The sequence below is a fragment of the Palaemon carinicauda genome, chromosome 9 (genome assembly GCF_036898095.1).
Source record: "Palaemon carinicauda isolate YSFRI2023 chromosome 9, ASM3689809v2, whole genome shotgun sequence".
NCBI classification, from domain to species: Eukaryota; Metazoa; Arthropoda; class Malacostraca; order Decapoda; family Palaemonidae; genus Palaemon; species Palaemon carinicauda.
This window is the reverse complement of record NC_090733.1, coordinates 136,207,207-136,232,675: the sequence shown is the minus strand read 5'-3', so window position 1 is coordinate 136,232,675 and position 25,469 is coordinate 136,207,207. Positions and strand designations below refer to the sequence as shown.

The following is a 25,469-nucleotide window of genomic DNA, read 5'->3' as shown; positions in this document are numbered from 1 at the left end:
GAAACCAAATAGTTTGTCTTAAAATTCTAAAACTTTTTAAATCCTCATAACATCAGATCAAAACCAATTCTTAGCCATTCTGAATTACAAGGTGATATAACTTGAATTTATAACCTTTGCGCCACTATAACAGAATTAGTTAAAACAGCTCTTACGTTTAGAGGGCCACATGAACCCTCTCATCATCGAGCCCGATATCAACAGGTTGACAATGCTCCTTCTAAAACATTAGGGCTTAAAATTCAATTACTGTAACAAAGATTCTGAAAGGCTATACTGTAGCTATGATAATGAAACAATTTTTGCAAGGGAACATGACTGGTTTGAAAACTAATATAATAGTACATACATACAGTACATACATATACCAAGGCACTTCCCCCAATTTTGGGGGGGTAGCCGACATCAAACAAAAACAAAAAAGGGGACCTCTCTTCTCTACGTTCCTCCCAGCCTGACAAGGGACTCGAACGGGTTTGGTAGCCCAAGTTATAATACAAAAGGTAAAAGATGAGTGAATGAGCGAGTTGATTTAACAAAGCTTTAGAAGTAAATCACAAAATAGAACATGTGAATTAATAATGAGAAACACAGAAGTATGAATGTATCAAAATTATTTTCAACAAACCTAAAAACATTTCACCAATCTGTTCATCTGCATTGGACAAATGTTCAAAAAGTTCCATATGCCTTTCCTCTGCTTCCACCCTCATATCAGCTGGGATTTCATCTTCACGTATATTTTCCCTGGAAAAGTAAAAAAATAAATTTGTATTTTTCTAACTATACAACTCTGAGTCTTTTAATAGGAGCATGTTTTCAGCGAAGTTGTTAAAACTTCAACAAAGTGGCGGTAGTTTCCTGTACAGTAATGCTGAACAGCAACCACTTGGAAAACAACGATTTCCCACAAATTGCCCAAACTAGCGTGTTGTAGTTAGGAAAAGGGGAGAGGATGGGAAGGGGCGAATGTGTGTGTTTGTATACCTAAATATTTAGCTGCCACTTTTGAAAGGATACGTACGATAAAATAATAATAACAATAATAATAATAATAATAATAATATTAATAAGCAGTATTACAGTATTATCATCATAATCATTACTGTGATAAGATAGTGTACAAAAAGCATAGTCAAAATACTGAGAATTTTGTAGAATTAGACAGCAAAATTTATTTCCAAGACCTGACTGACATTTAACGTTGTTTGAAGGCTAAACAATCACACAAAATATGTTATGCAATTGTAAGTGCTCCTCTGTACTTTCTGCATTCTCGGATTTTGTTGTGGGTTTATTCAGATTACTTATACTGTTCTGTTTTAGATCCTGTAACCCCTATGTTTGATCACTTCATTTTCCTTCTTATTTTTATCTGTTTTCTTTGGTGCCTTATCAAAACTATCAAGTACTATCAAATGTCTTCTCTCTGGTTACGGTTCACTTTCCCCTTGCCTACACATAGACTGAATAGTGTGCCCTATTCTTTACAGATTCTCCTCTGTCCTCCCTCATACATCTGACAACACTGAGATTACCAAATAATTCTTCTTCACACAAGGGGCTAACTACTACACTAATTGGTCAGTGGCTACTTTCCCCTTGGTAAGGGTAGAAGAGACTCTTTAACTGTGGTAAGCAGCTCTTCTAGGAGAAGAACACTCCTAAATCAAACCATTGTTCTTTAGTCTTGGGTAGTGCTATTGCCTCTGTACCATGATCTTCCATTGTCCTGGGTTAGCATTCTCTTGTTTGAGGGTACACTCTGGCACATTATTCTATCCAATTTCTCTTCCTATTGTTTTGTTAAAGTTTTTAGTTTATAAAGAAAATATTTATTTTAATGTTACGGTTCTTACAGGATTTTATTTTTATTAGTTTCCTTCCCTCACTGCATTATTTTTCCAGTTGGGGCCTCTGGGCGTATAGCATCCTGCTTTTCCAACTAAGGTTATAGCTTAGCAAGTAATAATAATAACAATAATAATAATTAAAAACAATAAAAATGGACAATAAAATGGATGAGATTTTAAAAAGGTGTCACTACTGAATACTATGACTTCGAGCGTGAATACAGTAGGATCATATTATGATGTGGGAGAGGCGGAGAGTCAACACACGTGATAAGGGATTAAAAACCCCTGGTCAGAAAATCAGTAAATATTGAAGTAGCAAGACATAAACCTGTGTAGTTGCCATGGAAGAGGGAAACCCAAATTGAAATTTCACAAGGTAGAAGAGAGTAGAGTACGTAACATTGTCTTGCATAGAAACATGATAACGAGGAGCGTGTTTTACTCTGACTGAAGAAAAAATCTCATTCTTTAAGTTTCATGAATATAGAAAATTAACTATATTATCTAGATTAAGTATTTATGATAATTCATAAAGCTCTATTCATATTTACATTAATGTTGCTCATGCTAAGGAAACAAGATATGAAAAGTAGAAAAAATTACTCAAATTTTTACTTACCCGAAATCCCCTTCAAAATATAGTGCTTTCTGTTCCACTAAGTCAATTATACCTTTCGTGTTATTTTCTAAACCGATCGGAAGTTGTATAAATGCCGCATTATGATTTAATTTGGACCTGGAAAGGAAAATCTATATTCAGACTGTAAAATTCCACAATAAAGAGCAGAAAATACATAAATTAAACATACAAAAACAAAAGATGTCATGATTTATGAATGCAGCTGCATTAATTTTAGAAAGAAATGCCTCTAAAAGATTACAATTATCTATTCAGTAGTATAATAACTTGGTAATACTGGTCTAAGTGTCTACAAATTTATACAAACCTTGAAGTTATACCAAAAACACAGGGATTAGGCATAAAGGTTAACCCTTTTACCCCTAAGCTATTTGGAACTTTCCAACCCTTAACCCCCAGGGGTTTTCTTTTTCAAGCACATTTTGCTATATATATATTTTTTTAAATAGCTCTAACAGCCTTAACATTTGTCATAGAGAGGTCAGGTTGGTCTCATTCTTTTGGAAAATGCCTGAAGTTTCTCATAAAGTTATCAAAAATATGCAAAAAAATGTAAAAAACAGTTTTTTGCAAGGACGTACCGGTACGTCCATGGGGGTAAAGGGATGAGGTTTGTGAAACGTACCAGTACGTCCATTGGGGGTAAAAGGGTTAATGCATGATAATGATTAAAATAGTGATTACTTTATGAAAGTTGCAGTCACAAATTAGGCAACAATTCTCAAAAATAAAAGCAGCACAATAGCACACTATCATCTTCTAATCATAAAACAACAAAAAATTCCCCAAATTCGTTTACATCGTACCATTTTGAGAAATTTACTCTTTCAAATAAAAACTTGATTTCTTAACTGGTTCTTTTTAAATATCTAAATCCATCATAAAAAAATACTATTATTGACTATCAAGATTGTGTTTATATCTATAGAATATGACAAATCTTGCAAGTAATTTACTGTACTGTATATCTTCCCAAAGCCAATTATGTAGAAGTATCCTCTGACACAGGCAGAATACAGTTATTGAAGCTTGGTAACAAGGCATCTAGTGGTTGCAGGTCATGTTTAAAGGTTTAAAGGCCACTCATGAATGGCAGAGGAAAGGGACAATGACATTGCCCTAGCAATCAGAACAATGCCCTAAAGACTGACCATATATTATATGATCAGCACCCTAGCCTCCTCTCCACCCAAGCTAGGAACAGGGAGGGCCAGGCAGTGGCTGCTGATGACTCAGCAGATAGACCTAAAGGCTCCCCCACACCCCCCAACCTTAGCTCACAAGGATGGTAAGGTTGCAGAGACTAATGGCACTAACGAGTCTGAGCGGAACTCGAACTCCCGTCTGGCAAACACCAGACAGACACGTTACCAATCAGGCCACAACAACCTGTGAGGGGGTTAAGATATAGTTCCCTCAACTTAAAAGTCATGTATTGTAGTCCCTTTTCTCCTTCACAAGGACTAAAGCAGGGTGGTTGAGATAGAAGTATGACAGACGAACACGGTTTGTATATACAAGGAAGCTAAAATCAAATTTCCTAAGGTCATTTTAAATAGAGACATGTTTTCAGTGGCATTGAGATGGTCACTGAATGATTAACAAGGTACTTGGGTAATGGCAGGTAGGATGAGGTGGAAGGCGTGCCCACCCACCTGTCATAGAATAGCCACTTTTGCCATTAACTGTAGGACTCACAGGGATTGTTGAGGTGGGATGATTTAGTTTAAAGGACTCAGGAAAAATGCATATTAATTTCTAATTGTTATATGTTCCTATTTATATACAAACCTTTAAAGGTTTAAAGGCTGCTCATGAATGGCAGAGGCAAGGGACAGTGACATAGCCCTAGCAAGTAGGACAATGCTCTAGAGACTGAACATATATGCATATGACCAGCGCCCAAGACCCCTCTCCACCCAAGCTAGGACCAGGAACGGCCAAGCAATGGCTGCTGATGACTAAGCAGATAGATCTATAGACTCCTTAAGAACCCCCATCCTTAGCTTACAAGGATGGCAGGGTTACCACAACCAAAGGAACTAAAGAGTTTGAAGGGGACTCAAACACCAGTCTGTTGATCACCAGTCAGGGACCATCCATTAAAACAGGCCGACTTTCAGTTGAAGCAAAAGTGACCGGCAGGTGGGAGCAACCCCTTTATCTGCACAACAGCCATTATTCATCTTGTTACTAAGCTTCAACGATAACAAACAACTTGCGCCAGAAGATACACTTACATAAAAGAAGTTGGTTTGTATTCTCATAAGAGCAGTTGCCAAACTAGTTTAAACATTTTTCAAGTAACTCTTGTTCTTCATTCATAACTACATTAATTCCTGTTACCTAACTAAAAAATTAAAACATGATTCATTGCACTTACTATATCAAAATAAAACATTTCAAATACAATAGCCAATACTTGAGCTGCTGGCCAAAAAAATGATATTTTAATTATAAAATAAATTTTTGAATATACTTACCCGGTGAATATATAATAGCTGCAACTCTGTTGCTCGACAGACACATACATAAAAAACTCGCGAGCGATCGCTATGCAGGTTGCGGGTGTGCCCACCAGCGCCAACTGTCGGCCAGATACCACTCTCGGATGTAAACAAAACCTTCAATTTCTTCTCATCCCACTGCGTCTCTATTGGGGAGGAAGGGAGGGTCATTTAATTTATATATTCACCGGGTAAGTATATTCAAAAATTTATTTTATAATTAAAATATAATTTTTAAATATTTAACTTAGCCGGTGAATATATAATAGCTGATTCACACCCAAGGAGGTGGGTAGAGACCAGAGTTAATTATGTTTACAGCGTATAAGCTAAGAGTGTTTTCATTTTGGCAGTTATCAATATAACAAAACCAAAATAAATAGGTACCTGGTGAGGAAGTTTACTTAGACGATTACTCTGCCTTGTAAGTCTGTCTTCCTCACGGAGCCCAGCGATCCTCTTAGGATGCTGACAGACTCCCAGGAGCTGAAGTATCAAGGGCTGCAACCCATACAACAGGACCTCATCAAACCCCTAATCTGGGCGCTCTCAAGAAATGACTTTGACCACCCGCCAAATCAATCAGGATGCGAAAGGCTTCTTAGCCTTCCGAACAACCCATAAAACAATATTAAAAACATTTCAAGAGACAGATTAAAAGGATATTGGAATTAGGGAAGTGTAGTGGTAGAACCCTCACCCGCTACTGCACTCGCTGCAACGAATGGAACCAGTGTGTAGCAGTCCTCGTAAAGAGTCTGGACATCTTTTAAGTAAAATGACGCGAACACTGACTTGTTTCTCCAAGAAGTCGCGTCCATAATACTTTGCAGAGATTTATTTTGCTTGAAGGCCACGGAGGTTGCTATATCTCTAACTTCGTGCGTCTTAACCTTAAGCAAACATCGGTCTTTCTCATTCAAGTGAGAATGAGCTTCTCGTATTAAAAAAAAAAATCTGATAAAATATGACAAAGAATTCTTTGACATAGGCAATGAAGGTTTCTTAACTGAGCACCATAATGCCTCAGATTTCCCTCGTAATGACTTAGTACGAGCTAAATCGAACTTAAGAGCTCTAACAGGACATAATACTCTTTCCAGTTCGTTGCCTACGATCTCTGATAAGCAAGGAATATCAAAAGATTTAGGCCAAGGACGAGAAGGCAGTTCATTTTTTGGCCAGGAAACCAAGTTGAAGTGAACAAGTGGCTTTTTTCTGTAGAAAAGCCGATGTTCTTACTGAAGGCATGAAGTTCACTGACCCTTTTAGCCGAAGCCAAGCACACTAGGAAAAGTGTCTTGAGGGTGAGATCCTTCAGGGAGGCTGAATGTAATGGCTCAAACCTGTCTGACATGAGGAACCTTAGGACCACGTCTAAGTTCCATCCAGGAGTTGCCAAACGACGTTCCTTAGAGGTCTCGAAAGACTTAAGGAGATCTTGGAGATCTTTATTGTTGGAAAGATCTAAGCCTCTATGTCGAAAGACCGAAGCCAACATGCTCCTGTAGCCCTTAATCGTGGGAGCTGAAAGGGAGCGAACCTTTCTCAGATGTAAAAGAAAATCTGCGATTTGGGCTACAGAGGTACTGGACGAGGACACAGATGCTGACTTGCACCAGTCTCGAAAGACTTCCCACTTCGACTGGTATACTCTAATGGTAGAAGCTCTCCTAGCTCTTGCAATCGCACTGACTGCCTTCTTCGAAAAACCTCTAGCTCTTGAGAGTCTTTCGATAGTGTGAAGGAAGTCAGACGAAGAGCGGGGAGGCTTTGATGGACATTCTTTACGTGGGGCTGACGTAACAGATCTACCCTTAGAGGAAGACTTCTTGGAAAGTCTACCAGCCATTGAAGTACCTCGGTGAACCACTCTCTCGCGGGCCAGAGGGTAGCAACCAACGTCAACCTTGTCCCTCCGTGAGAGGTGAACTTCTGCAGTACCTTGTTGACTATCTTGAATGGTGGGAATGCATATAAGTCCATAAAAGACCAATCCAGTAGAAACGCATCTATGTAGATTGCTTCTGTATCTAGGACTGGAGAGCAAAAGATTGGTAACCTTTTGGTCAACGAGGAGGCAAAGAGGTCTATGGTTGGTTGACCCCAAGAAGCCCAAAGACTCTTGCCCACGTCCTTGTGGAGGGTCCATTCCGTGGGTATCACCTGACCCCTCCGACTGAGACAGTCTGCCAAGACGTTCAAGTCCCCCTGGATGAATCTTGTCAACAGGGAGATGCCTCGAATTCTAGACCATAAGAGAAGGTCCCTTGCGATCTCGAGCAGCGTGAAGGAGTGTGTGCCTCCTTGCTTGGAGATGTACGCCAAAGTTGTGGTGTTGTCTGAGTTGACCTCTACCACTTAGTTTCGAAGACGCTTCCTAATATCATCAAGGCCAAGTGGACTGCTAATAGCTCCTTGCCGTTGATGTGCATGCTCTTCTGACTTGAGGTCCACAGACCAGCGCATTCCCGACGGTCCAGGGTCGCACCCAACCCAAACCCGACGCGTCTGAAGACAACACGTGGTTTGGGTTCTTGACTGCTAGGGATAGTCCCTCTCTCAGACTGATATTGCTGTCCCACCATTTCAGGCATGCCTTTATTGGTTCGGAGACTGGGAATGATACCGTCTCTAATGTCTTGTCCTAGTTCCAGTGAGAGGCTAGATGGAACCGGAGAGGCAGAAGGGGTAGTCTCCCTAGTGAGACAAACTGCTCCAGGGATGAGAGAGTCCCTACGAGACTGTTCCAACTCCTGACTGAATAAACGTTTTCTTTTCAGCATTAGTTGGACTTCGAGCAGGGCTTGACTGCGAATCTCCATCCCCAAAAATAGAATAATCTGGGATGGGATCAGTTGGGACTTTTAGGTTGACCACAAGTCCCAACTCCCTGGCCAGACTCAACGTCCAATGTAGATCCTGCAGACAGTGAAGGCTGAACGATGCTCTGAGAAGCCAGTCGTCCAAGTACAGGGAGGCTCGGATCCCCGATAGCTCGAAACTGGTACCCCACAATCCTGTAAACAAACCTCAGAAACGGTTGGGAATCCGGGTGTATAGGAATGTGGAAGTATGCCTCCTGAAGGTCGAGAGAGACCATCCAGTCGCCTTCCATAAATGCTGTCAAGACAGCCTGGAAGACTTCATCGTGAAGTTTGTCTTGACAATGAACACATTGAGCGCACTTGCCTCTTACGTACTCCTGCAGTGAACATGGCTGCCAAATCATGGAGCCATCCCTGAGGGACTTGTTCCTGCAGAGAACGTGGCTGTCAGATCATTGGAGCCATCCCTGAAAGCCTTGTTTATGCATGACATAATTGTACAGCAAAACTTCAAAGGCTCGAAAACCGCTGTGAAGTTGACCTGTAAAATCTTGGAGCGTCTCATGGCCAGGCGCCAGGGAGAATCTATGAGGTTTGAGAAGTCTATCTGGGCAGAGGCAGGAACTCCCAAGCCGAGAACTTCTCTCGTGTCATATCAGACTCTCGCTCAATAAGCCAGTTTAAAAGAAGGGAAAGCAAAGGCTGTATCCCCCAAACTCCTCCTGGTGATAAACCAGTCGCCTAGCAAACGTAAAGCTCTCTAGGAGAGCGAGAGAGCACTAGCTTATAAAACAACGGCTTCGAAGTAGCTAGGCCTAGTGTAAGCTCTGACGTTTAGGCGAACGAGGAGCAGCAGTTACAAAAAGATCCGGACAAAGATCCTTAAAAATCAGCATGATTTATTTAAAGTCCATAGAGGGCTAAGCAGCTTTAGGCTCCTCTCCGTCTGACAGAGTCCTCAAGGGAATATCAGTAGGAGGGGGAACAGCAACTTCCTCATCTGAAGGAACCTTGTCCGATAATAGCTGAGTCTCAAGCAAGGGAGAGACCTACCGTGGTGGCAATGCTTTACAAGCAGAGTCCACATGCACTGGTGCATTAGTAGCGGACCAGGACGCAACGTCATGTAACTGCTTGACAGTCTGTGAACTGTCAACAACAACAGGTGCGAGAGACCAGGACGCAACGTCATGTAACTGCTTGACAGTCTGTGAACTGTCAACAACAACAACAGGTGCGTGACGACGCACAGCGTCCACTCGAGACTGCTTTGACCGCCTAGACTGAGCAGTCAAAACAACTCTAGAATGCGGAGGTTGACGCTCAGCGTCAAAACAAGTCAACTCCGATTGTTAGCGAACGTCCTGAACGTCAACAGGAGCATCAGCAAGTGGCCTAACGTCCAAATGTGGCTGAAAATCCACACGAGACCGCATCGAGTGTGGTTCTAAACAACCTGACTGACGTGACTTAGCTACGCCAACGTCAACAGGACGCACAAAGGAACGTTAGGGTGGCTGAAAGCCAGGATCTCGATGAGATAAACGGCTAGGCTCAACGGACTTATCGGCAGAATAGTCTTCCATAAGGGAGGCAAGCTTATTCTGCATGTCTTGCCGTACAACCCATTTAGGATCAACGGAAATGGTTGCGGTAAGAGACGAGGGTAACGTCTGTGACCGCAAAACCTTGCCAACAAAAAGACTCTCGGAGTCTGTGTTACGCTTTTGTTAGGCGGCGAGCAGTCTTCCGATGACTGCATAGGGTCAGAGCTGTCCTAATGGCTACAACCAGGACGCTGGACCTGTCCTGAAAGGACTGACTTTCGCTTAAGGGCCTCGAAACCTTGTTTCAGGTTTCTTATGCGAAAAGCCTTCGGATGACGAGGAGAAAATCGTCTCTCTCGCCTTATGGTAGGGGTGATCTTGGTAAGATACACCCGATACCATAGAGGGAACGTCTGTTCGCTGATCAAGGCCTCTCGAACCCATAAGTCGTACGACATTACTTCTCCCCTGGGCTTGGGAGCTTGCAAGAGGTCCCGGACTAGGCGAACGACAGGCACGAACAGACGAACCCTCGGTCGCAACACTGATAACTTTGCGCAATATCACTTTATCACTACGATTTTCAGTTTTGCACTTATTTCACTGAAATCGAAACTTTTACTGATTTCTACCTGAAGCACGCAATTCTACCCTCATCAAAAGGTAGTAATTGCGAAATCAGTCGTATAATGCAAGCACATTAATACCAGCAAAAAAACAGTAAACATATTTTAAGATAAAAAATTCAGTGGCTGGGGAAGAGACTAAACACTAGTTCATTCAAAACTACGTTTTCAATCTCTCACCGTACATTGCCTGGGGACGAGAATAAAAAACTAAAAACGTTTTATCCTTTCTCCCCGTACAGAGACTAGGGACGAGAGTAACTCGAGAACAACGTTACCCGCTTGAACGGAACGTTTTCTCTCCTCTCTCTCCCTCCGTCTCTATCTTTCTCTCTCTCTCTCTCTTGATTTCGCACCTAAGAGAAGAGCCCACTTACGTTTCGTCAAAAAAACATGTTATTTGACCAAAGGAAAAAACTGAAAGGTTTTTCAATTAAAAAGTTCCTTTAAAATAGAATTTAAAACATTTAAGCTTTGAAAGAAGAATGAACAAAACGTCAGAATCGATTTACTCTTTCTGCAAAGTGAAACCGTGATACTCAGCATAAATAAACTAAACGTTAGTTCATCTTTGAAACAGTACGAAGACTATTCAAAGAAAATCTTTCATAAAAAATCTATTAAAAAATATTCATTTAATAAGTTTTAAATCATTAGCTCTTTAAAAGCTATTTACGAGTGAAAGGGCTCAACGTTGTTTAACTTCGGTTTCCAAGTTAGGACCGCCTACTCTCAGGAAAGGTCGCATATAAACAAATCATTAAAATTTATTTTTATGTTTATTATACATGGAAAGTTAATCGAAGAGGCCTAATAAAGGCGGTGAGATATAAAATATATAGAGGAAAATCTATAATTAATTTATAACGTGATAAGATAATTGCTAAAAGCCTAAACACACTTCCGTCTAAGGGAAGGGTCGGCCATTTAAAAGTCAAAGAAAGTCCATACTCTCATTGTCATCAAAAATTAAATCTATCCAAAAACGAGTTCAAGGATTTATTTGAAGAAAAATGATATTTTAATTATAAAATAAATTTTTGAATATACTTACCCGGTGAATATATAATAGCTGCAACTCTGTTGCTCGACAGACACATACAATAAAAACTCGCCAGCGATCGCTATACAGGTTGCGGGTGTGCCCACCAGCGCCAACTGTCGACCAGATACCACTCTCGATGTAAACAAAGACTCAATTTCTTCTCATCCCACTGCGCCTCTATTGGGGAGGAAGGGAGGGTCGTTTAATTTATATATTCACCGGGTAAGTATATTCAAAAATTTATTTTATAATTAAAATACCATTTTTAAATATTTAACTGAGCCGGTGAATATATAATAGCTGATTCACACCCAAGGAGGTGGGTAGAGACCAGAGTTAAATATGTTTACATCGTATAAGCTAAGAGTTTTTTATTTCATTTTGGCAGTTATCAATATAACAAAACCAAAATAAATAGGTACCTGGTAAGGAAGTCGACTTAGACGATTACTCTGCATTGTAAGTACGTCTTCCTTACGGAGCCCAGCAATCCTCTTAGGATGCTGACAGACCCCCAGGAGCTGAAGTATCAAGGGCTGCAACCCATACAACAGGACCTCATCAAACCCCTAATCTGGGCGCTCTCAAGAAATGACTTTGACCACCCGCCAAATCAACCAGGATGCGAAAGGCTTCTTAGCCTTCCGGACAACCCATAAAAACAACATTAAAACATTTCAAGAGACAGATTAAAAGGGTATGGAATTAGGGAATTGTAGTGGTTGAGCCCTCACCCACTACTGCACTCGCTGCTACGAATGGTCCCAGTGTGTAGCAGTTCTTGTAAAGAGACTGGACATCTTTCAAGTAAAATGACGCGAACACTGACTTGCTTCTCCAATAGGTTGCGTCCATGATACTTTGCAGAGATCTATTTTGCTTAAAGGCCACGGAAGTTGCTACAGCTCTAACCTCGTGCGTCTTAACCTTAAGCAAAGATCGGTCTTCCTCACTCAAGTGTGAATGAGCTTCTCGTATTAACAATCTGATAAAATATGACAAAGCATTCTTTGACCTAGGCAAGGATGGTTTCTTAACCGAACACCATAACGTTTCAGATTGGACTCGTAAAGGTTTAGTACGAGCTAAGTAGAACTTAAGAGCTCTAACAGGGCATAAGACTCTTTCTAGTTCATTGCCTACGATCTCCGATAAGCTAGGAATATCAAAAGATTTAGGCCAAGGACGAGAAGGTAGCTCATTTTTGGCTAGGAAACCAAGTTGCAGAGAACAAGTAGCTTTTTCTGACGAAAACCCGATGTTCTTGCTGAAGGCATGAAGCTCACTGGCTCTTTTAGCCGAGGCTAAGCATACCAGGAAAAGAGTCTTAAGAGTGAGATCTTTCAGGGAGGCTGACTGTAAAGGCTCAAACCTGTCTGACATGAGGAATCTTAGGAACACGTCTAAATTCCACCCAGGAGTAGCCAAACGACGCTCCTTAGAGGTCTCGAAAGACTTAAGGAGGTCTTGCAGATCTTTATGTTGGAAAGATCTAAGCCTCTATGCCGGAAGACCGAGGCCAACATGCTTCTGTAGCCCTTGATAGTAGGAGCTGAAAGGGATCGTACTTTTCTCAGGTATAAGAGAAAATCAGCTAATTGGGCTACAGAGGTACTGGTCGAGGATACGGAAACTGACTTGCACCAGTCTCGGAAGACTTCCCACTTCGATTGGTAGACTCTAATGGTAGACGCTCTCCTTGCTCTAGCAATCGCACTGGCTGCCTCCTTCGAAAAGCCTCTAGCTCTCGAGAATCTTTCGATAGTCTGAAGGCAGTCAGACGAAGAGCGTGGAGGCTTTGGTGTACCTTCTTTACGTGTGGTTGACGTAGAAGGTCTACTCTTAGAGGAAGACTTCTGGGAACGTCTACTAGCCATCGAAGTACCTCGGTGAACCATTCTCTCGCGGGCCAGAGGGAAGCAACTAACGTCAACCTTGTCCCTTCGTGAGAGGCGAATTTCTGCAGTACCTTGTTGACAATCTTGAATGGTGGGAATGCGTAAAGATCTAGATGTGACCAATCTTGGAGGAAGGCATCTATATGTATTGCTGCTGGGTCCGGGACTGGAGAGCAATAGATTGGAAGCCTCTTGGTCAGCGAGGTTGCAAAGAGATCTGTGGTGGGTTGACCCCAAGTCGTCCAAAGTCTCTTGCACACATCCTTGTGGAGGGTCCATTCGGTTGGAATTACTTGACCTTTTCGACTGAGACAATCTGCTAGGACGTTCAAGTCGCCCTGGATGAACCTCGTTACTAGGGAGATGCCTCGATCTTTTGACCAGATGAGCAGGTCCCTTGCGATCTCGTACAAAGTCAGTGAGTGGGTACCTCCCTGTTTGGAAATGTACGCCAAGGCCGTGGTGTTGTCCGAGTTTACCTCCACCACCTTGCCTCGAAGGAGATTCTCGAAGCTTATCAAGGCCAGATGAACCGCCAAAAGCTCCTTGCTGTTGATATGCATGCTCCTCTGACTCGAGTTCCACATTCCTGAGCATTCCCGACCGTCCAGCGTCGCGCCCCAGCCCAAGTCCGATGCGTCCGAGAAGAGAACGTGGTTGGGTATCTGAACTGCCAGGGGAAGACCCTCTCGTAGGCTGATATTGTCCTTCCACCAAGTCAGACAAGACTTTATCTTTTCGGAAATCGGGATCGAGACCGCCCCTAGCGTCTTGTCCTTTTTCCAGTGAAAAGCCAGATGGAATTGAAGAGGACGGAGGTGTAGCCTTCCTAGCGAGACAAATTGCTCCAGGGATGACAGCGTCCCTACCAGACTCATCCACAGCCTGACTGAGCAGCGTTCTTTCTTCAGCATCTTCTGGATGGAGAGCAGGGCTTGATCTATTCTGGGGGCCGACGGAAAAGCCCGAAAAACTTGACTGTGAATCTCCATCCCTAAATACAGAATAGTTTGGGATGGGACCAGCTGTGACTTTTCCAAATTGACTAGGAGTCCCAATTCCTTAGTCAGATCTAGAATCCAATTGAGATCCTTCAGACAGCGATGACTGGAAGAGGCTCTGAGAAGCCAGTCGTCCAAGTACAGGGAGGCTCGGATCCCCGATAGATGGAGGGATTTTGCCACATTCCTCATGAGCCTCGTAAACACGAGAGGAGCAGGACCGAGGCCAAAGCACAGGGCTCGAAACTGGTACCCCACATTCCTGTAAACAAACCTCAGAAACGGTTGGGAATCCGGGTGTATAGGAATGTGGAAGTATGCCTCCTGAAGGTCGAGAGAGACCATCCAGTCGCCTTCCATAAATGCTGTCAAGACAGCCTGGTAGACTTCATCGTGAAGTTTGTCTTGACAATGAATACATTGAGCGCACTTGCCTCTTACGTACTCCTGCAGTGAACATGGCTGCCAAATCATGGAGCCATCCCTGAGGGACTTGTCCCTGCAGAGAACGTGGCTGTCAGATCATTGGAGCCATCCCTGAAAGCCTTGTTTATGCATGACATAATTGTACAGCAAAACTTCAAAGGCTCGAAAACAGCTGTGAAGTTGACCTGTAAAATCTTGGAGCGTCTCCTGGCCAGGCGCCAGGGAGAGTCTACGAGATTTGAGAAGTCTATCTGGGCAGAGGCAGGAACTCCCAAGCCGAGAACTTCACTCGTGTCATATCAGACTCTCGCTCTATAAGCCAGTTTAAAAGAAGGGAAAGCAAAGGCTGTATCCCCCAAACTCCTCCTGGTGATAAACCAGTCGCCTAGCAAACGTAAAGCTCTCTAGGAGAGCGAGAGAGCACTAGCTTATAAAACAAGGGCTTCGAAGTAGCTAGGCCTAGTGTAAGCTCTGACGTTTAGGCGAACGAGGAGCAGCAGTTACAAAAAGATCCGGACAAAGATCCTTAAAAATCAGCATGATTTATTTAAAGTCCATAGAGGGATAAGCAGCTTTAGGCTCCTCTCCGTCTGACAGAGTCCTCAAGGGAATATCAGTAAGAGGGGGAACAGCAACTTCCTCATCTAAAGGAACCTTGTCCGATAAAAGCTGAGTCTCAAGCAAGGGAGAGACCTACCGTGGTGGCAATGCTTCACAAGCAGAGTCCACACGCACTGGTGCATTAGTAGCGGACCAGGACGCAACGTCATGTAACTGCTTGACAGTCTGTGAACTGTCAACAACAACAGGTGCGAGAGACCAGGACGCAACGTCATGTAACTGCTTGACAGTCTGTGAACTGTCAACAACAACAGGTGCGTGACAACGCACAGCGTCCACTCGAGACTGCTTTGACCGCCTAGACTGAGCAGTCAAAACAACTCTAGAATGCGGAGGTTGACGCACAGCGTCAAAACAAGTCAACTCCGATTGTTAGCGAACGTCCTGAACGTCAACAGGAGCATCAGCAAGTGGCCTAACGTCCAAATGTGGCTGAAAATCCACACGAGACCGCATCGAGTGTGGTTCTAAACAACCTGACTGACGTGACTTAGCTACGCCAACGTCAACAGGACGCACAAAGGAACGTTAGGTTGGCTGAAAGCCAGGATCTCGATGAGATAAACGGCTAGGCTCAACGGACTAATCGGCAGAATAGTCTTCCATAAGGGAGGCAAGCTTATTCTGCATGTCTTGCCGTACAACCCATTTAGGATCAACGGAAAAGGTTGCGGTAAGAGACGAGGGTAACGTCTGTGACCGCAAAACCTTGCCAACAAAAAGACTCTCGGAGTCTGTGTTACGCTTTTGTTAGGCGGCGAGCAGTCTTCCGATGACTGCATAGGGTCAGAGCTGTCCTAATGGCTACAACCAGGACGCTGGACCTGTCCTGAAAGGACTGACTTTCGCTTAAGGGCCTCGAAACCTTGTTTCAGGTTTCTTATGCGAAAAGCCTTCGGATGACGAGGAGAAAAACGTCTCTCTCGCCTTATGGTAGGGGTGATCTTGGTAAGATACACCCGATACCATAGAGGGAACGTCTGTTCGCTAATCAAGGCCTCTCGAACCCATAAGTCGTACGACATTACTTCTCCCCTGGGCTTGGGAGCTTGCAAGAGGTCCCGGACTAGGCAAACGACAGGCACGAACAGACGAACCCTCGGTCGCAACACTGATAAACACTTTGCGCAATACAGTATCACTTTATCACTACGATTTTCTGTTTAGCACTTATTTCACTGAAATCAAAACTTTTACTGATTTCTACCTGAAGCACGCAATTCTAACCTCATCAAAAGGTAGTAATAGCGAAATCAGTCGTATAATGCAAGCACATTAATACCAGCAAAAAACAGTAAACATATTTTAAGATAAAAATTTCAGTGGATGGGGAAGAGATTAAACACTAGTTCATTCAAAACTACGTTTTCAATCTCTCACCGTACATTGCCTGGGGACGAGAATAAAAAACTAAAAACGTTTTATCCTTTCTCCCCGTACAGAGACTAGGGACGAGAGTAACTCGAGAACAACGTTACCCGCTTGAACGGAACGTTTTCTCCCCTCTCTCTCCCTCCGTCTCTATCTCTCTCTCTCTCTCTCTCTCTTGATTACGCACCTAAGAGAAGAGCCCACTTACGTTTCGTCAAAAAAACATGTTATTTGACCAAAGGAAAAAAACTGAAAGGTCTTTCAATTAAAAAGTTCCTTTAAAATAGAATTTAAAACATTTAAGCTTTGAAAGAAGAATGAACAAAACGTCAGAATCGATTTACTCTTTCTGCAAAGTGAAACCGTGATACTCTCTCTCTCTATCGTAACGATAGAGCGCAAACTGCGTAGCATAAATAAACTAAACGTTAGTTCATCTTTGAAACAGTACGAAGACTATTCAAAGAAAATCTTTCATAAAATATCTATTAAAAAATATTCATTTAAAAAGTTTTAAATCATTAGCTCTTTAAAAGCTATTTACGATTGAAAGGGCTCAACGTTGTTTAACTTCAGTTTCCAAGTTAGGACCGCCTACTCTCAGGAAGGTCGCATATAAACAAATCATTAAAATTGATTTTTATATTTATAATAAATGGAAAGTTAATCGAAGAGGCCTAATAAAGGCGGTGAGATATAAAATATATAGAGGAAAATCTATAATTAATTTATAACGTGATAAGATAATTGCTAAAAGCCTAAACACACTTCCGTCTAAGGGAAGGGTCGGCCATTTAAAAGTCAAAGAAAGTCCATACTCTCTTTGTCATCAAAAAATTAAATCTATCCAAAAACGAGTTCAAGATTTAAGATGAAGATAAAACACCTGCACTGCGAAAGCTCAATCCAAATTAAAGTACTTCACCAAATATGATGGGGAAAAACTCCAGGTTCTACAGCGAGTAAAAGTACGTCTTGTCGACACGTCGACAGAGAAGAAATTGAGTCTTTGTTTACATCGAGAGTGGTATCTGGCCGACAGTTGGCGCTGGTGGGCACACCCGCAACCTGTATAGCGATCGCTGGCGAGTTTTTATTGTATGTGTCTGTCGAGCAACAGAGTTGCAGCTATTATATATTCACCGGCTAAGTTAAATATTTAAAAACACCTGTACTGCGAAAGCTCAAACCAAATTAAAGTACTTCACCAAATATGAAGGGAAAAACTCCAGGTTCAACAGCGAGTAAAAGTACGTCTTGTCGACACGTCGACAGAGAAGAAATTGAAGGTTTTGTTTACATCCGAGAGTGGTATCTGGCCGACAGTTGGCGCTGGTGGGCACACCCGCAACCTGCATAGCGATCGCTCGCGAGTTTTTTATGTATGTGTCTGTCGAGCAACAGAGTTGCAGCTATTATATATTCACCGGCTAAGTTAAATATTTAAAATTACTGACTCGCACATAATCCTATATGCAATATTGAATTAGATAACAGTACCAAGTAAAATATGGTGGAGAATGTATAAACAATTCAGCCTGATTAGAATGAAATTTTTCTGATATGGAAGATAAAGACTATCCTGTTAAATACTTTAGGAACATAAATTAAGCAGAGGATATTAAATAGATTAGAAAGGCATACTCTAAAATAAAACTAGTAATTCACCCTCTTATGAATGAAATGACTGTTTAGTATTTTATAACCAAGAACTACTTCTTAAATTAAGTACACTATTTTATAACCAAGAACTACTTCTTAAATTAAGTACACTATTTTATAACCAAGAACTACTTCTTAAATTAAGTACACTATTTTATAACCAAGAACTACTTCTTAAATTAAGTACACTATTTTATAACCAAGAACTACTTCTTAAATTAAATACAATCTGAAATTCACAAACTGTAGAAGCAAAGGTACAACTCTATAGTCAAGGAATAAAGACTGACCTTAACTGACCCAAAACACGATTGGGGTTTGCGCCTAAACGATCTAACTTGTTAATGAAGGCGAGACACGGAACGTCGTAGCGCTTCATCTGACGGTTTACCGTCATCGTTTGAGACTGTACTCCTCCAACAGCACAAAGGACTAAGACGGCTCCATCCAAAACTCTTAATGCTCGTTCCACTTCTACAGTAAAGTCAACGTGACCTGTAAAGATCAAATACAATTTCAGATCAATTCTCCAGACATAATCATATTTCACAGTGATATTCCATCTCTTTTAGAAACTTTAACCTCACCACCTCTAATACACAGTGTAATGATAAACAGTGATTAAAACAAAAAAAGTCAGTACTAGAGTACAGATGCATACATGAAGGATTGAGTTACTAAAATATCTACTGCAATTCAATGCAGAAAAAAATAAAAAAGCATCTCATCACAAACAATATTATCATGATTGGGTATTGATTAAATCAAGTAACAAGGGGAAAAATAAAGATCCATAATCAACTCCAATATGATCACAAACAACTACCACCTACATCACAAAAAGCCATTGGCTTACCCCTTTAAAATATCTGCATAAGAGACAAACGTCAATTAACAGTCAATGAAATATCTTAGGGTCATCAACATCATCATCATAACACTTTTAAATCAAATATTCCCATTGTAAGCTAAGGCATGAAGATACTCTCTTTCCGAGCTCTTGTCAGGGCTTGACTTTATCTACAATATTTCTTTTCTAAACAATTTTTGGAGAATTCTTACATGTATTCATCTTGTTACTTCCATACTTAGTTTTCTGCATAACTGTTCCTCATCCATTCTCATTAAATATGCTAACCATCTTAACCTTTCCAGTTTTTTCTTCAATTATAATTCCTGGAATTCTTCTTCTTTTTCTATGAAGCAGCATCAGAAGAATTGGACAAAAACAAAGAGAGCGCATGCTTTCTTTCCTTTGCCAGTCTACTTTGGAGACAAAATCTGGCCAAACCACACATTCTAATTGAGGAAAATGACACAGAAGCATCCTTAACAACAGAAGCTTCCTTAACGGGGACTGGATGTGTTCAAAGACTGTGATTGATCCCATGAGGAGTCTCTCACCTGCTGCCGATATGGTAAGTCATTCCAAGTACCTCTTCCTCTGGAGAGGAAGGATTGTATCCTTACCCTCGATTGTCTAAGGAATTGGTGTACCTGACCATATACAAAAAGCTAATTGTCACATTAGTCTCACCTTCTACTAACTGACTCCAATGGTACCAATCATTGAGAAAAAAAACCCTAAGCATATCAAGAAGCAAGGATTGATATCCACCTTAGCACTTCTATGCTCAAGAAAGAGCATGACTGGTATTCCAATCTGCCTATCACTATTCTCAAACACTAACAAGACCTCAAAATTACTGATCGGCAATAAGCCCCAAATAGAGAAGCACACTAAGAGCAAGGAACAATCAACAGAAAAAGAGAGAAATGAGCGCAAGGCCCAACCTTCTCCTAGCCTCTGTACTCAGCTCCTCTTGACCTGACCCAGAAGGTGCAAGTCAGTGGGAGAGCACAGTATACTGTACAGTACTGAATACTTTAATTTATTCCTTGAATCCAAATTGTTTCTGACATTTTTCAAAAATATGTTAGAATCAATTAGCACAATTCTTTTTTTAATTGTACATTTACTCGGAAGATTAATTTGCTCAATATCCGCACTGCATACCTGGAGTGTCGATGATATTAATATTATGGTTTTTCCACGTAGTGTACGTTGCAGCACTCTGTATCGTGATTCCTCGTTGTCTTTCTAATTCCATGCTGTCCATCACAGCTCCTACACCATCTTTTCCACGCACCTGTTAAATAAAGAGTATGAGAAAAGTTTATACTGCCTTAGATAAGATACAATAGTAGATCTGTACTTGTTGTGGCTGAAGAAGTTTTGACAGGAGAATGGGAAGGCTACTCAGACACATTCATTACCAGTTGCTAACTACTTGGTTAACAATTATCAACAGCTGTTCTAGCTCTACTGAAGACATTTTCTATCTTACAGGACGAAAGGGGGTAAGATACGTGGACGAAAGGGGGTAAGGTACGTGAAAGTAACTGTTTGGGTAAAATTATATCAAACAGTAACGAGCATCAAGAATATAAATACACAAGAGGGATCAACTTCAAATCAAGATGTAGGACATCTTTTCGTTAATGAAAGATACTATAAAACATTTCTCAAAGTCTATAAGTCCAATTTTGTTGTTTAGCAGCATTTTTTCTAGTCCAATAATGGCCAAGTAGGTCGCCAAATGTTAAAGGTTAACCACAAAAAAACAAACTTCTCTATTACCATATAAATAATTAATCTTTGGCCACAGATGGGTTAAATCCCTTTAAATAAAAGAAATTTGTTATAACATGGCATTTTAAGGTTGTTTTGGAATGTTATACTTTACTCTACAGTATTATACTTGTAGAAAGAACTTACAAGTTGCATAGATAAAAAAAAAAAGAATGAAAGAAATGTAAATTATCAACAGAAAACATGATTACCAAAGATTAAAACTAACAAGTTAACAATACCAATTAAGTAATAGCAAAAAGATTAAAACTAACAAGTTAACAATACCAATTAAGTAATAAAAAAAGATTAAAACTAACAAGTTAACAATACCAATAAAGTAATAGAAAAAGATTAAAACTAACAAGTTAACAATACCAATAAAGTAATAGAAAAAGATTAAAACTAACAAGTTAACAATACCAATTAAGTAATAGAAAAAGATTAAAACTAACAAGTTAACAATACCAATTAAGTAATAGAAAAAGATCAAAACTAACTAGTTAACAATACCAATAAAGTAATAGAAAAAGATTAAAACCAACTAGTTAACACTACCAATAAAGAAATAGAAAAAGAATAAAATTAACAAGTTAACAATACCAATAAAGTAATAGAAAAAGAATAAAACTAAATAGTTAACAATACCAATAAAGTAATAGAAAAAGAATAAAATTAACAAGATAACAATACCAATAAAGTAATAAAAAAAGCGACAGGAACACTGCCGGATACCCACCTCGTGCATTTCATCAATGCGTCCGGTGTAAAATAAAATCCGTTCGGTTAGCGTGGTCTTCCCGGAGTCTATATGAGCTGATATCCCTATGTTGCGAATTTTTTCCAATTCCTTCGGATCCACGGCAGATGAGTAACATGCTGAAATAAGCTGCAAGGGAAGAGTAGATAAAACTTGTAAACTCGTCCACAATTAGATAATTTCTATTTGAGCAAATTTACAAAGAAATCTGAAGTACAGGGTACTGTTAACTGTATGGACTGGAACCATTTCAGAATAAATACATAAACTTAAAAAACTTCTAACACTTTCACCCCCAATGGACGTACCGGTACGTTCTTGCAAAACACTGTTATTTACATGTTTTTGCAGATTTTTGATAACTTTATGAGAAACTTCAGGCATTTTCCAAAAGAATGAGACCAACTTGACCTTTGAAGACAAAAATTAAGGCTGTTAGAGCAATTTTAAAAAATAAAAATACTGTATAGCAAAATGTGCTTGAAAGTTAACCATACCTTGGGGGTAAAAGGGATAATACTTTAATAGTGTAAAGCGAGGGAAATTGATTCATAAAGATAATCTTTTCTGCTCTGCAATGTTATCTAAAAGTATGTCATATTTTATGACAACATTCCAAAGAATAATGAAGTAATGTAAAGGTACTGTAATTGTTTATAATTCATGAATTCAACTCGGTATCATGCACGTGAACTTTAGTAGACTTTCCAATTGGTTTACCTGTGTTTGTTATGCATTTCTGACCATTATGATTTCTGCAAATCACTCGTTTCTGCAGGTTTCCCACCCAAAACACCAATTCCCCACCAGGATCCAACATAATTGTTTTTATGGGGAGAGGGGGTTATAAAAACGGGACGAATGTAGTTCGTTAGGACATGCGTAGAATTTATTACTCGTCAAACCGCTTTCCTTTAAGCCGAAATATCATTTACCTTGATCTGAAATACAATAATGTGAAGCTAGATTGGTAGAATATAGTTCCGGACAAAACAAAATTTTGATATATTTATACTGTAAATTTTTATTTACAGTAAAAAAATTGAGTCTTTTTCAAAAAAACCGAACGTTTCACTATAGCAAACGTCTGTCTTTAAGTAGAGGAGCTTTTTCCGTCCGTAACTATAATAAATCCACTAGATTTATAATTCAAGAAATACAATTTACTGTTATAATGCTAAGAGTGAAGCTGGTTGGGATGCAAATACAGGGTTGAGAGTCTTAGGGTAGGCTAAGGATACCGCAGTTTAAGGAAAGGATCACAGGGGGAAGCATAGGGCCATCCCTGGTAGGCAAGTAGGTTAGGATACGGCTCCTAGATTAGGTTAGGTGGAGAACCCATAGGTTAAGTGGTGTTCTTGTGTTTGTTTCGGTATTAAAATGTGTTTTTTTAGTAATAGCTTTAGAAATTTAACACCAACGAGCTACAAAGACTCCGGAATAAATAGGAATTAATATAATTCTTTCGGGATAACATATAAATTCCGTGTACCCTACAGAAGGCAGATCTGGGTCCAAATACCGGCGGACTCATTTTAGACTTAACTATAAAACAATCCTAAAAAAACTAAAAGCTGAAAAACTGTGAATTACCTTTTGCAAAGCACATGTAGACGATTTAGATGAAAATACCTGTAGTCTTCTAAATAACATGATTTTTTTAATATGATGAGGTTCACGTCAAGTGTAAACACCGCACATGATATGACGTAAGAGAGATATCGGCGTGTTCTTCTGAGCGTTCTTGGTTTGCGCAGAAAATGCTCAAAAATTGTTAAATCCATAAAACCACAGCGGGCTCTTTGCAGCTGGTTTAATTTATTTTATTCTTAAATACAAATTTATTTAAGATAATAATATTATCACCCTATGACGTAAGAGAGACATTTGTGTGTTCTTCTGAGCGTTCTTGGTTTGCGCAGACAATCTTAAAAAACTGTTAAATCCATATAACCAAAGGTGGCTCTTTAAAGTTGCTTAAATTCATTTCATTAATAAATACAATTTAATTTGAAATAATATTAGTATCACCCTATATTCTAATTTCACAACATAACTCAAGGCAATTGAAATAAATTTTAAGTTCGCGCAATTTACAAACTCAGTTTGCGTAGAAGATCTTTAAAAACTGTTAAATGCACGAATATCAAAACAAATAATTTACAGATAATGAAATATGATATAATAAGAAAAATAACAGTTCATTTACACCTATTTCAGTATCAGCCTAAAATTGTAAAGTATGAAAGTACGTAATTGAAACTATATTTTAAGTTCGCGCAATTTGTATAACATTGCGATTTACAAAATGACAAATATAGAACTTAATTACAAAACCAGGCATTGCGATATTGATAATTGGAAATAACAGATAAAATAAATTATCTGAATATATACAGAAGTGGGAAGCAAAATTAAATAGCAAACACATGATCATATATTTGCATCTGCAATATTCTTCAAAGCAAGAAATATGTGGTATCCTCACCAAGTTTCAGGATTTACTGTATCATTTTCTATGATTTTATATATACAATGTTCAGAAGGCACCTTCGGTATAGTGATAGGCTGGAATAAGCTACTGTATTATACGAGAGGAATCCTGATATGATAATACTGAAAGGTCAACTGTTTCCTTTCCTCACTGGGCTATTTTTCCCTGTTGGAGCCTTTGAGGTTATAGCATCTTGCTTTTCCAACTAGGGTTGTAGCTTGGTTAGTAATAATAATAATAATAATAATAATAATAATAATAATAATAATAATAATAATAATAATAATAATAATAATAATAGTAATAGTTAATGTTATGATAGATATACTATAGTATTAGTGAATTACATGGAAATTATTGTAGTGGAACGTGGGTAATATATATATATATATATATATATATATATATATATATATATATATATATATATATATATATATATATATATATATATATAAATATATATATATATATATATATATATATATATATATATATATATATATATATATATATATATATATAATGAAGAGATATAAGATTCAATATGCATATCAATACATTAAGTTAATAATGGAACAATAAGTAAATTAAACGATATTGAACAGCCTTATTCTGAGAGAAAATATCATCCTATATAGAATTTGCAACTATTTATGACGTTTAGTTAAAGAAAATTAAGAAACTGTATTTTAGGGAAAGAAATCTATTTCTATGTAGGAAATAAAAGTTATGTAAAACAAACATAGAAACTTGTAAAGGTAGCTATTGCAGAGTTATAAGTGTTACTACTACTATTAATCATGGCTGCCAACAGCAACTTTGCAACTGTGACGGTTGATATAATTTATATATACTTTCAAAATAAGTTATAAGCTTTAAAATTACAAAATGATAATTAAATATTTATATTTTATAAGAAATTAGGAAGCTTTAATTTTAAAAAAGTGAAAATAAATGTTATCCTTTAGGCATAAGATTTTACGAAAGTTGGCAGCTTTGTCAATTTTGGCTCTCCTTCCATAAATGTAAACAAAACAATTTAAACAACACAGAAGGTCGAGTTACTTGAATAGTTTGCAAAACATCACATTTAAGCTCTCTTCATTTCACTATTATCTTGAAGGTATGTAGACTAGTCTATTAAAATATAATGCTAGTAAATATAGGTTAATTATACCTTACTGAGTTAATGAAGCATAATTTGCAATTTTAGCCAGGCTTGGAAGACAAGTCTTTATTATCACATTTCCTTCGCCTTTAGCTAATTAGCCAGTTCCTGTTACTTGGTTATCATTATTAAGGTCAACGATCTTTTGGCATTGTATTAAATTTATTATAAGTGAGATATATTTTAACCTAACCTAATTTCTAACTGCTAAAAATACAGGTATACAAACTCCTAACCTGATTTGGGGACTTAGCCTGGTATAACTTTACTTGTGTGGCATTCAGAAATGCTATTATTATTATTATTATTATTATTATTATTATTATTATTATTATTATTATGTAATAGTGTGAGGTGTTTACCTCCCTCTCCCCCTCCCCCTCA

The 25,469-nt window shown here is 39.2% G+C and overlaps 1 protein-coding gene and 1 long non-coding RNA gene across 2 annotated transcripts in view; one reads left to right on the top strand and one right to left on the bottom strand.

Annotated features, from left to right (window-relative positions):
* The window catches only part of mEFG1 (mitochondrial translation elongation factor G 1), a 54,030-nt gene extending 30,883 nt beyond the window's left edge, over positions 1-23,147 (bottom strand). Inside the window, exons 1-6 of the mRNA XM_068380457.1 lie at positions 23,014-23,147; positions 21,400-21,549; positions 20,046-20,178; positions 18,319-18,523; positions 2,476-2,592; positions 629-747 (exon numbers count right to left, since the gene is read on the bottom strand). Coding sequence (XP_068236558.1) covers positions 629-747; positions 2,476-2,592; positions 18,319-18,523; positions 20,046-20,178; positions 21,400-21,549; positions 23,014-23,073 — 784 coding nt within the window. The 5' untranslated portion in view covers positions 23,074-23,147. The remainder of the gene's footprint in view (positions 1-628; positions 748-2,475; positions 2,593-18,318; positions 18,524-20,045; positions 20,179-21,399; positions 21,550-23,013) is intronic.
* Positions 23,148-24,903: 1,756 nt separating this feature from the next.
* Positions 24,904-25,469, top strand: part of LOC137647173 (uncharacterized) — a 7,682-nt gene continuing 7,116 nt past the window's right edge. Inside the window, exon 1 of the long non-coding RNA XR_011045541.1 lies at positions 24,904-25,040. This is a non-coding gene — a long non-coding RNA (uncharacterized lncRNA). The remainder of the gene's footprint in view (positions 25,041-25,469) is intronic.